The following is an 11,437-nucleotide window of genomic DNA, read 5'->3' on the forward strand; positions in this document are numbered from 1 at the left end:
TTGGATTGCATTGCAATGTATATTGTGAAATAAAATGTTATTTTTTAAAAAAGTTTGCAATTCATTCCATTTTTGCACTTGTCTTTCAGCTTCCTCCCAACTTAACCTGAGTTTGTATTTGAGTCTCAGCAGCAGGTGAAGACCAGCTATTTAGTCTCCTCGGAAACTTCCTGGAGGGCTGTGCTGGCAGTCAGGGACAAGCATAGCAGAGCCCCAGGGCTCCACCAGCACTTCAGGAGTCATTCTGCTGGAGCCCTTCAGCAGTCGCCAGGGCTTTTTTGGTAGCAGGAACTCCTTTGCATATTAGGCCACATCCCCTTGATGTAGCTAATCCTCCTGGAGCTTACAGTAGGCCCTGTACAAAGAGCCCTGTAAACTCTTGGAGGATTGGCTACATCAGAGGTGTGTGGCCTAATATGCAAAGGAGTTCCTGCTACCAAAAAAGCCCTGCGTGTAAGACAGGCAAGAACTGGTGCCTTGGGAAGTATCTGGAGTGATTACTGTAGTGAATAATTGTGAGCACAGGTTCCATGGTAAGTCGGGTGGCCAGAAGAAGAATAGTTTATTCATCAAAACATGATTGTATCCAGGAAATCATGACGCTAACCCTCTTCGTTCAGCCAATGAAGTTCGCAAGGCTATGAGCATTGTCCTGCTTATCTACTGGTGGTAAAAGATTTTTGGCTTCAGGAACTGCCACTTCCATCATTCAAGCTGTGTCTGAATTGTGTCTACTTCTGAGTCAGCGTTCATCTAACAGCGACCACGAAGTGCAGTGCTAATGCGGATGCCAAACACTTTGTTTTCTTATGTGGCATAAATCATTTATGTCTGAGTTTTGCTAAATAGAGTTGTGGGATGTAAATAACACAAGGGATAAATAAGTGGAATTCAACGGAGTTTATAATTTGAGTATACAGTTTTTTTAATAGTGTTTTTACCCAAAAAAGAGCCCTGGCAGTCACCATGATCCTTGGCAGCTCACCAGCCGTCCCCTCCTGTGCTAGGCCTTGAGCCGATGCTATGCCAAGTGATGTTCTTCCACAAGAGAGAATTTTGGCATTGCTGCTGTTTCCTGTATTAGATCATATAACCTAATCCCAACGGAATAAAGTTTGAGTCCAGCAGCACCTTTAAGACCAACAAAGTGTTATTCAAGGTATGAGCTTTCGAGAGCACACACACTCAGCTTCAGATATAACGAAACGGAAGAAAACCATTAAGAGGCTGAACAACAACATCAGGAGAAGGCCTCACCTCTATGCACTGTTCTTGGTCCTGCAGAGGAACTGGTTGGCCACTATGTGAGACAGGATGCTGCACTAGATGGACCACTGATCTTGTTCTATGCAGGGGTCTTCTTCTGCACTTATGAGCTTTGGTTGACTTAGGGTTGACAGCTCTGGCTGAGAAATTTCCTAGAGATTTGGGGAGGGAAGCCTGGGGAGGGACCTCAGCAAGGTATAATGCCATTTTCTCCAGGGGAACTGATCTCCCTAGCATGACTTCCTCATAGAGGCTGCAGTACCCTGAGAAGGAATAGGAACAAAGGAACTGAAAGCATCCTGAAGGACAATGCCTCAAAGAGAATTTTCTCTTTAAGCCTGGTACATTCACTGACACACGATATGTTTGCCTATATCCCATCTAGCTTCTCTAAAATGAATAGATTTCCAGGTCTTAAATTTGGGTACACGTTAATAGTTTCTGTGTGTACCGTGCCTTTGATGCCCATCTGATCACCTCCAAAGAACTCAGAATCCCTCATAAATTACTGCGGGTTTCTCAGCTGCATCACAGAAGATGTTGAGAGGATGCAAAGCAGGATGAGCATCTGGCCCTCTTCAGTCCCACGGGAAGGTAGTCCTCATGCACTGCATGTTCTCCCGATAAACACGGTCAAAGTATTCATTCTGTGCCACTGTCAGGTGGTTCTTCCAGTCCCCAGAGATCCCTAAGACAACACACAAGGGTTACACAAGGAATAAGCAAATGGCCAGCGATATATATACTCCTCCCTGCATATCTGCTCACACACATTGCCATCTGAGTGCCCCCCACAATTAGACGCAGACATGCTGGTTCTGACACGTCCCTATTCCCTGTGAAACAGCCTGCACCTATAGTCCTGCTGAGATAGCACACTGTTGTGGCGTGATTGCCAAAAGAGCATAGCAAAGAAATGCACCTGAATACACATGTACACACATGCCTGGGAGCCAGTTTGGTGTAGTAGTTAAGTGTGTGGACTCTTATCTGGGAGAACCGGGTTTGATTCCCCACTCCACTTACAGCTGCTGGAATGGCCTTGGGTTAGCCATATCTCTCTAGGAGTTATCCTTGAAAGGGCAGCTTCTGGAGAGAGCTCTCTCAGCCCCCCCACCTCACAGGGTGCCTGTTGTGCGGGGAGAAGATATAGGACGGGGTGGCCAACGGTAGCTCTCCAGATGTTTTTTGCTTACACCTCCCATCAGCCCCAGCCATTGGCCTTGCTGGCTGGGGCTGATGGGAGTTGTAGGCAGAACACATCTGGAGAGCTACCGTTGGCCACCCCTGAGATTGTAAGCCACTCTGAGTCTCTGATTCAGAGAGAAGGATGGGGTATAAATCTACAGTCGTCTTCTACACACGTTGCACTAGACCTCTTGTAAGGCTGCTCATTTACCTTTCCTCATAAACTCTCCTTTCGTGTGGTCCACAAGATTATCACCCAACAAGGTGAAATTGGACATCTTGTTCTCCTTCATCTTCCGGAAAGAGGCATATTCCACCACAGAGTCAAGTTGCTGGCTATTGAGTTCTTTCCCAAGGAAGTGGCAGATCTTCTCCACACTGCCTCGCAGGTCCTGGGGAGAGCAGAGAGTCTGAATAGAAACCCCCATACTGTGCAACACGCACAAGAGATCAACACCCTAACATTCGGAAGCTATCAGTGCCATTTTTTCAGAATGTTCCATCATTTCTATTGGACCATCAACTAACCTTTGCCAGTATTAAAACAGTCAGTAAAAAACAAATAGCTTACTCTACATGGATTCACGTAGGTAGCCATGTTGATCTGAAGTAGCAGGAAAAAGCTTGAGCGCAGTGACACCTTTAAGATCAATTTTATTCAATTTATTTATTTGGGTGCATTCACACTCCTTGAAGATGAAGAAGATGAAGATATTGGATTTATATCCCACCCTATACTCAGAATCTCAGAGTCTCAGAGCGGTCACAATCTCCTTTACCTTCCCCCCCACACACAACAGACACCCTGTGAGGTGGGTGGGGCTAAGAGAGCTCTTACAGCAGCTGCCATTTCAAGGACAACCTCTGCCAAAGCTATGGCTGACCCAAGGCCATTCCAGCCGGTGCGAGTGGAGGAGTGGGGAATCAAACCCGGTTCTCCCAGATAAGAGTCCGCACACTTAACCACTACACTTTCAGGTGCAGCACCCTAGCCTCTGACGTGCCATAGGAATAGATTCCAGGGAACTTTATTGAGCGATTGCAGGAGGATGCTCTGTCATTTGCCTTTTCCCCACCCAAAGCAGAGGACAAGGTGTGTTTGTTGTTGTTGGGGGTGGGAGGTCTGGCAGCTGCTCTTCCATACATGGTGAACCGTGCACCCCTTTGACTCATTTCCTTGCAGAATCAGAGCCCCAAACAGCAGCTGCAGGTACTGCTGTGGATGGATGGCCAGCACTTCAACATGGGACAGGTGAGTGTAATTTGGATGGTACCATCATGTGTTGCAAAGGGGGGGTTGTAGTAAATTCCCCCCCCCCCGCCACCATGGGGCTGCACTTGCAGAGCCTGTCAGGATAACACATTCATGGCTGAGCTTGGTATGGCACTTGTGCCTGCTTGCCAGGGTGGAAGCAAATGGAGTCTTCACACTTTGGCATGGTTTGCAGCTCAATAAAGTCTGTGTTGTGCCACAACTGGGTCTCTGGCTGTTCAGTCTGGATGACATGACAGAAGCTCCAAACCCCTCCCTGCCACACTCCTTCCCCGGCCCACCTATCACTCCCCCTGAGGCATGATGGGAAAGACCTTTGCCTGGAGAGCTGCTGCCAGCCTGAGTAGACAATACTGACTTCGATGGACCAAGGGTCTGCTTCAGTATAAAGCAGCTTTGTGTTTGTGTTTGTGTTTCTGTGTGTCTGTGTATATGTGTTCAGAGGTGGTTTGCCATTATTTCCAATCCAGAGATAAAAATGTTGCGCAGCAATGATCAGCATGAATCAAATACAGAACAGCAAGGACATCAGCCTAATAACCAAATGCAGATTAGTCTATGCTACTATGTTCCTCATAGCAACCTATGGCTGCGAAAGAAGCAAGACAGGAGGAAAATCAACTCCTTCCAGCTGTGGTGCTCCTGTGCATTCCTTGGTCAGCAAAGGTGACAAACAAGCACACATTGGTGCACATAACACCAGACATGCCATTGGAAGGAAAACTAACAAGACTCTATTGTAGCATAGAGTTTCCCCTCCCTAATCGCTAGAGCATCCGGGAAAACCATAGAGTTTCCCCAGAAACATCTAGAGTGGCCGCTGCACACCAGCGCCAACGCAATGATGTCACTTCCAGGTGACGTCATCATGCTGGTGACGTAGGGGGAGGTTTCCCCCACCAGCCCAATGTGGGCCAGCAGGTTGGGAACCTCCGGGTGGGGAAACCCCCGCCGAACTGGGGACTTGGCAGCCCTAGCTACCCATGTCAGGAGATAACCCTTTTACAGGACTTTTTTTGGTAGAAAAAGCCCAGCAGGATCATTTTTGCATATTAGGCTACACTCCCTCATGCAAAGCCAGCTGGAACTGTGTTCCTGTGTGTTCCTGTTCAAAAAGTGTCCTGCCCTTTTAGTAGATTATGACCCAGGCTTACCTGTATGTGTGAAAGAGAGAGTTCTAATAGCAGCAGCAGAAGCAAGGAGCATAGCTTCTAGATACCTGTCCAGCTTAGATAATCTCTCCTTTTATTTTTTACTTTTTACTCTTGTGGAAAGGAACTTTGTTCATCCTCAGAGACATTCAATCCATGGCAACAGAATAACTGGAGAGGAAACTTGGCAAATTCCTAAGCAGAGGTAACTGTGCATGAAGATGGCCAAGGTTGGGACTATACCTGAAGCAGTTCTTCGTAGGTGATGTAGAAAAAGTTGGGCCTTCCTTTCAGCTCCATCCAGCCCTTCACATGGTCAAACCAAGAACCATAGGCCACTAGGAGAGGAAAGCCCAGGACAAAACAATGAATTATGAGCACTGTTCCCTCTAAGCTGAGTTAGTGTGAGCTAGCTCAGTTTTTTTTTAACCTCTTACTCACACATTTTGTCTTAGCTCAGGAAAAATGTCCCCAGAGTAATTTATGCAGTAGTTCACAACTTTAATGCCAGTACCGCACAAAGTACAATTTTTGCTCAGAGCAAACTCCCAGTTCCCCAGGGTTCCTTGAGGAAAGCTGTGACAGTCAAGCCATATTCTCTAGAACTGTTGTCTCTGGCTTCTCACTCAAGGAAAGGGAAGGTTTCCTGAAGCTCCTCTGAGGAAGAGTGGAATACAAATGTGAATAATTACTAACGTGATTGGACATTCTCACAGCAGATTCCAGGATTCCCTGAGAGAAGTCTTGGAAGTGAAACATTATTCCCTGCAAACTTAATCTTCTAGGAACTGTTGGCTTCTGTTCTTGACTCAAGGAGGGTTTGCATGTGGTGATATGTTCAGAGAGAGCCCCATGAAGGCCAGTTTCCTAGTTTCCATACCTTTCCCAGTCAGGAACTCGTCCAGGTGCTCTTGCATGCTCCCAGGTGTCTTTATTATTTTCATAATCTTGGCATAATGGTAAAATGAGACCAGCACATCCTTGGGATTACGCAAGGTATAGATAACCTGTACCAAAAGTAGGAACGCTATTTGGAGAGGGCAACATCTCCTCTCTTACATACACATGTACACACCACATTTGGGACATAGCCTTTTCTCCTATATTTTAGGTCATCGTGAGGTATCAAAAATCAAGGGTGTCGTAGTGGGTTTTTTTTTAAATCTTGCGCAAAGGCTTTGCCACTGTGGCTTAGGGGAAGTTGAATCCACTACGCACATAATTGTTAGGTCTTCCTGGTATAAAGAGGCCCGTGTGAAATATATAGAGCCTATATTAAAGGCAAATTCTGGGCTGCTGGAATCTGAATGTCTTAATCTCATGCTTTCAGATGAAAACCAGTTCATTTCCAAAACTGTTGCCAAATTCTGTGTGCTGCCCGCTATAGTATCCGAAAGACTCGTTTTACTGCTTCTCAGTTTTAAGATTTTTTGTTTTAACTTGTATCTTGATGTAATTTCTTACACTGAACATATTAAGACTAATACTTATTATAGTATAGATTTTATCTTCTGTGTTGAAGCTTTTAAATTTGTGAGGGTTTTAGAAAAAAAACTTGGTCTGTGACCGTAAATAAACTGACTGACTGACGTTAAAATCTCTCTAGCAGTCTTAAAAATATACTCTTGGGTTTTTTCCCCTCCATATAATGTCAAGTATATTTGAAAATGGGTATTCTGTTCTTGCTATGATTCTTGCTGTTTCCACTGCCCTTCTGTTATGCCCACCTCATTTCCTCACTACAGGGCTTGTGACTGCTGCTTCTACTGCAGTTCCTTTCCCTGTCATGTTACTATACCCTGAAGGATTGTTTATTGGAGTTGCCAGCAACCTTCAAATGGTGGCTGAGAATCTGTAATTAGCGTCATGAGAATTTGAGGGTTCCTCCCCCCTTCAATAACTAGTGCAGTTTGGGGAGAATTGTAAAAATTAAAAAAAAATCACCTCTGTTTTCCCCCCTGCAAAATTGTTCCCCTTGGTTTACAGAATAACCCCCCCCCTTCCTCAATCTATACATGGCCCTACTGTATGGGACTTTTGATCCACGCTCTGAGGCCACGTTCATATGAAGATATATTGATTGTTCAGTTTCTAGTGCAAGTTGACTTTAGGGACTTTGGGAGAGACGGGCAGGATGTAAAAGTATTTAAAGCTATGATGGCCCAAGCTTTCCACTCCGGTTAAGCTTCAGAAGCAAACTCTGAAATGGTGAGATTTTCAGTGTCATTTTGAATTCTTACATTTTCCTCCTATTTTGGTAATAGTCAGGGTCTTGGGGAAGCGTATAAAACATGGCCTCTGTGAGGAGATAATAAACCACAAAGGAGGGAGGAACCATTGGAGAGTTTCCCAGAGGATGAGTTCCAATAACTCAAATGGGCTGTGATGAATCCCTGATCACCCAAAATCACTGCATCCACTCAGAGGGTCTCCTATGATTCGCACCCAGTACACACAACCTTATACATTCAGATGCATCTGTGCATGCAGATGGGAGCTCAGGCAGGCTTTGTGCATATGTGTGTGCAGGGCTTTTTTTGAGCAGGAATGCACAGGAACGCAGTTCCGGCTGGCTTGGTGTCAGGGGGTGTGGCCTAATATGCAAATTAGTTCCTGCTGGGATTTTTTCACAAAAAAGCCCCATGCAAAACAATGGTGGTGTCAGGGCTGTGGCCTGTTATGCAAATGAGTTCCTGCTGGGATTTTCTCACAAAAAAGCCCTGTGTGTGTGTGTTTTCTAGGTCTGCTGGGGAGTCCTATGTGTGAAGAATGGACTCTGTGCAAATTGCCCACTTCTTACCTTGGCTTTGGTTTGCAGAAAGGACTTGGGGAAAAGTTGAAATTGAAGGTGACTATTTAAAAGTCGGGGCGGAGGATTTTGCAAGGCTTGCTTCAATCCAGAATCCATCTCAATCCAGGGAGACCTTTCCCACGTTGGCACACTATGTATATATGTGGGGTCCCCTTTCTGTGAGATCAAGCCCAAGATCTCTGCTGTCCAATGGGTGCCTAGAAGAGAGTACACTCATCATGAGATTGTCTCTGCTTTCCAAACTGACTGTCTTTTGCTGTTGGTACTTCTTGCCCATTTGGTAATGGAACCATGAGAACTGACTGTTTAGCCTGAACAACCAGGTCATCTAATAACAGGTGTGACGGAAAGCAATGGGTTAACCATAAACTGAAGACGCACAGGGCTGCGTCAGGTGACCTGAGGGTGGGGGCAAAGTGCTCGGAGCTCTCAGGGAGGGAAAAGTCTATGAGGGACAGAATCTGCTGAGGCAGTCAGTCAGTCAAGTTGATGTCTGACAGAGTGGAGGCCTGTCAGAGAAGTCTGTCAGTGGGGACCTGACAGAGACTGAGAGGGTCAGTTCGAGCCTGCCAGAAGGGCTGAGAGGACAGCTGATCCTGTGAAGGAGCTTGAGGCGGAGACGGGGAAGTCTTCCAGAGACTACAAGCTCGACAAAACCGGCCAAGAGGGCTGTGTGTGTGTGAGTCAGTTAAGACCGGAATGGTCACAGACACCTAGAGACTACTCTGAAGATCTAGTGAGGTGGTTGAGGGAGTGGATGTGGGTCTGAGACACCAAGAGGGCTGAGAGGAGAGACTCCAGTCGAGGGGTGAGACTTGACACATCAATCCCAAGAGGCCAGACCTTGGCTAGAGGTGGAGAGTGAGTTAAAGGGAAACTGTGAACTGTGAGAGACTCCAAGAAAAGTAAAAGTGATTGTAAAGCCGGAAACAACTGAACAACGTATTAGCCTGTGTAAATATCTCCCATATCCCCAAGTTAAGAACTTTGTGTTACAATAAATCTGTGGTTTAAGTGAAAGTTCTCAAGAGCCTATATTTTGTGGGAAGAACAAACAAAGCTGCTGTGGTCCCATCAAATAAACAAGTAAAATACCCCGAAGAGACTGAAATAAAGAGATCCAGTGAGGCCGTGAGGCGGGCGCTGCTATAACAGGATTCCCTGAACTTAAGGCCAGTTCAATATGCAGAAGTCACTTGGAACTGACTGACCCTTCATCTAAGAATGGGCAAGGTTTTCACAGGGTGGCAAAACTCTGAATGCTGATACTGTGAAAGTCACCACATCTTTTGGTGTAGTGGCTAAGTGTGCAGACTCTTATCTGGGAGAACCATATTTGATTCCCCACTCCTCCACCTGCAGCTGCTGGAATGGCCTTCCTGCTCAACAGCAGTTTATCTCAGAGCTCTCTCAGCTCCACCCACCTCACAGGGTGTCTGTTGTTGGGGAGGAAGGTAAAGTAGATTGTAAGCCACTCTGCGACTCAAAGTGAAGAGCAGGGTATAAATCCAATATCTTTTGCTTCATCATCATCATCTTGGAATTCCAGTTAAAATTGTCTCAAGAAAGTTATCTGAAAAACCTCAGATCCCACACAACCTGACACACACACCCCAAATTTATTCACCAATTTTTAGAATATCACTTGTGTGAGAAGATGAGCAAAATCTGGGGCTTTTTTAAACTATGAAATGATGTATCTTTCAAAGCAAAAAATATGGTTGGTTCCCTTTACCTTCTAGCAGTATGTTTCTTCTTTCAATACAGTCTATGTCCCCGTGGCGCAGAGTGGTAAAACTGCAGTACTGCAGTCCTAAGTTCTGCCCATGACCTGAGTTTGATCCTAGCAGAAGCTGGGTTCAGGTAGCCAACTCGAGGTTGACTCAGCCTTCCATCTTTCCGAGTTCAGTAAAATGAGTACCCAGCTTGATAGGGGGAGGGAAATGTAGCAGACTGGGGAAGGCGATGGCAAACCACCCCGTAAAAAGTCTGTCGTGAAAACGTTGTGAAAGCAACGTCACCCCAGAGTCGGAAACGACTGGTGCTTGCACAGAGAACTACCTTTACCTTTTTATGTCATTTCCTTCCATGCCAGGTGTCCTTTTGGAAGGGGTTTTTAAAAGAACTATTGCTACAGAGTCAAACATTTTATTTCTTGGAAGTCTACAAAACACCTGGTAATCTCGTATCTGCGCACAATTGGAAAGATGGTGATGCAGAGTCTCCTATAGACTATGGATTCTGAGCAATGCCTCTGAATAGCTTTTCCTGATTCTGTCTGATCAAAACCTCATTTGCCTCGTAAATAGTAAGTTAGATTCAGCTTAATTCCTCATAGTGGAACAGAACTTTCTTGACCCTGTCCCGTTTCAGACCCAGGAACCCTGAGGGGCTGTAGCTCAGTGGCAGAGCATCTGCTTAACATGCAGGAGGTCCCAGGTTCGATCCCTGTTATCTCCAGTTAGAAAGGATCAGGCAATAGGTGATGTGAATGACCTTTGCCTGAGACTCTTGAGAGCTGCTGCCAGTCTGTGTAGACAATACTGACTTTGATGGGCCAAGGGTCTCATTCATTATGAGGCAGTTTCATGTGTGACGTGGGAAGGTGGTCTGCAGTAGGCAGAAGAATCACGGAAATTGCCAACTTTGTCTGGATCCAACCCAATATGCATGTCTTCTAAAATGCACTGATTAAGATATTTATACATTATACCTGTAAATGTGACAGCAATCGTTCTATGGAGTCTCAAGCATGCTTTCCTGAGGCCCATCTTGGAGTAATTTGCCTCGGGAAATGCAAACTCCACCCATCAAAGGTATTTCTGAAATCATTAATTTGTTCACAGAACCCAGAATCAATCTCTCCTGGACCAAGTAAGCAAACTGTGAGGTTGATTCATGAAAAGAGCCAGCACTGCCATTTCTCACACCCCGGGACTGTTCTGGATGCAATTTCAGTAGACAGTGATTGCCTTTCTCTTCATGAGAATCACAAGCGAATCCCTGTTTCGCTCATTTTTGTTCCTACCTGACTTAGGGTAAGTGATAGTAATTACATCATCATCCAGGATCTGGAATTCATTTTCCACTTGATCAAAAGTTTCCAATGAATAACACACTGATGGGAATGGGATTCCTTTGTAGCTGATATATTCTACCGATGACATCATAAAACTAGAGAGAGGAAAGAGACAGAGAAGCAAAATCAGGAGGTTTCTGTTCCACCTTCGTTTGCAAACTGGAACGTTACTGCTTTTTTGATTTTGTTCTGTTTGCAGATGGACCACCTCCTCTAATTATCCACTTTCCAGGGAGAAAACGCCACCATACAGGTTAGCCTGACATTTGAATAAATGTGCACAAGATTAGTCCCTAACATTCTACTGGAATTAAAGAGATGTGTTAGATGCAACATATGGTGACTAAAGGGAACCTCCAGATCCAAAGGCAGTCAACCTCTGAATCCCAAAGCCAGGAGGCAACATCAGGCCTTGGCTACTATGCCCTGTTGTTGGCCCTCCAGAGGAACTGATTGGCCACTCTGTGAGACAGCATGCTGGACTAGATGGATCACCGGTCGGATTCAGCAGGGCTCTTATGTTCATAACTCCAGTTCCTTTTTCCATTGAGGCTGAACCAAAAAATAGCTTGAAATCTTATGCTGAATCACATCCTCACTCTATTATGGTCGGTATAGGCTGTTCAGACATGCAGGGGTTCTCCAGGGTCTGAGACAGAGGTCTTTCA

At 45.5% G+C, this 11,437-nt stretch overlaps 1 protein-coding gene and 1 non-coding gene across 2 annotated transcripts; one reads left to right on the forward strand and one right to left on the reverse strand.

The window, feature by feature from the left end:
• Window positions 1-1,782: 1,782 nt before the first annotated feature.
• On the reverse strand, window positions 1,783-10,857 carry LOC132586486 (sulfotransferase 2B1-like). Its single transcript, XM_060258579.1, has 6 exons — window positions 10,719-10,857; window positions 7,679-7,887; window positions 5,759-5,885; window positions 5,122-5,216; window positions 2,666-2,846; window positions 1,783-1,954 (listed from the first exon to the last, which is right to left on the reverse strand). The coding sequence occupies exons 1-6, from the start codon at window positions 10,855-10,857 to the stop codon at window positions 1,845-1,847; spliced, it is 861 nt and encodes a 286-aa protein (XP_060114562.1). The 3' UTR covers window positions 1,783-1,844.
• On the forward strand, window positions 10,079-10,150 carry TRNAV-AAC (transfer RNA valine (anticodon AAC)). The gene has a single exon. It is a non-coding gene; the product is annotated as a tRNA-Val (tRNA).
• Window positions 10,858-11,437: the final 580 nt, after the last annotated feature.

This window comes from Heteronotia binoei, chromosome 17, assembly GCF_032191835.1.
Source record: "Heteronotia binoei isolate CCM8104 ecotype False Entrance Well chromosome 17, APGP_CSIRO_Hbin_v1, whole genome shotgun sequence".
Taxonomy (NCBI): domain Eukaryota; kingdom Metazoa; phylum Chordata; class Lepidosauria; order Squamata; family Gekkonidae; genus Heteronotia; species Heteronotia binoei.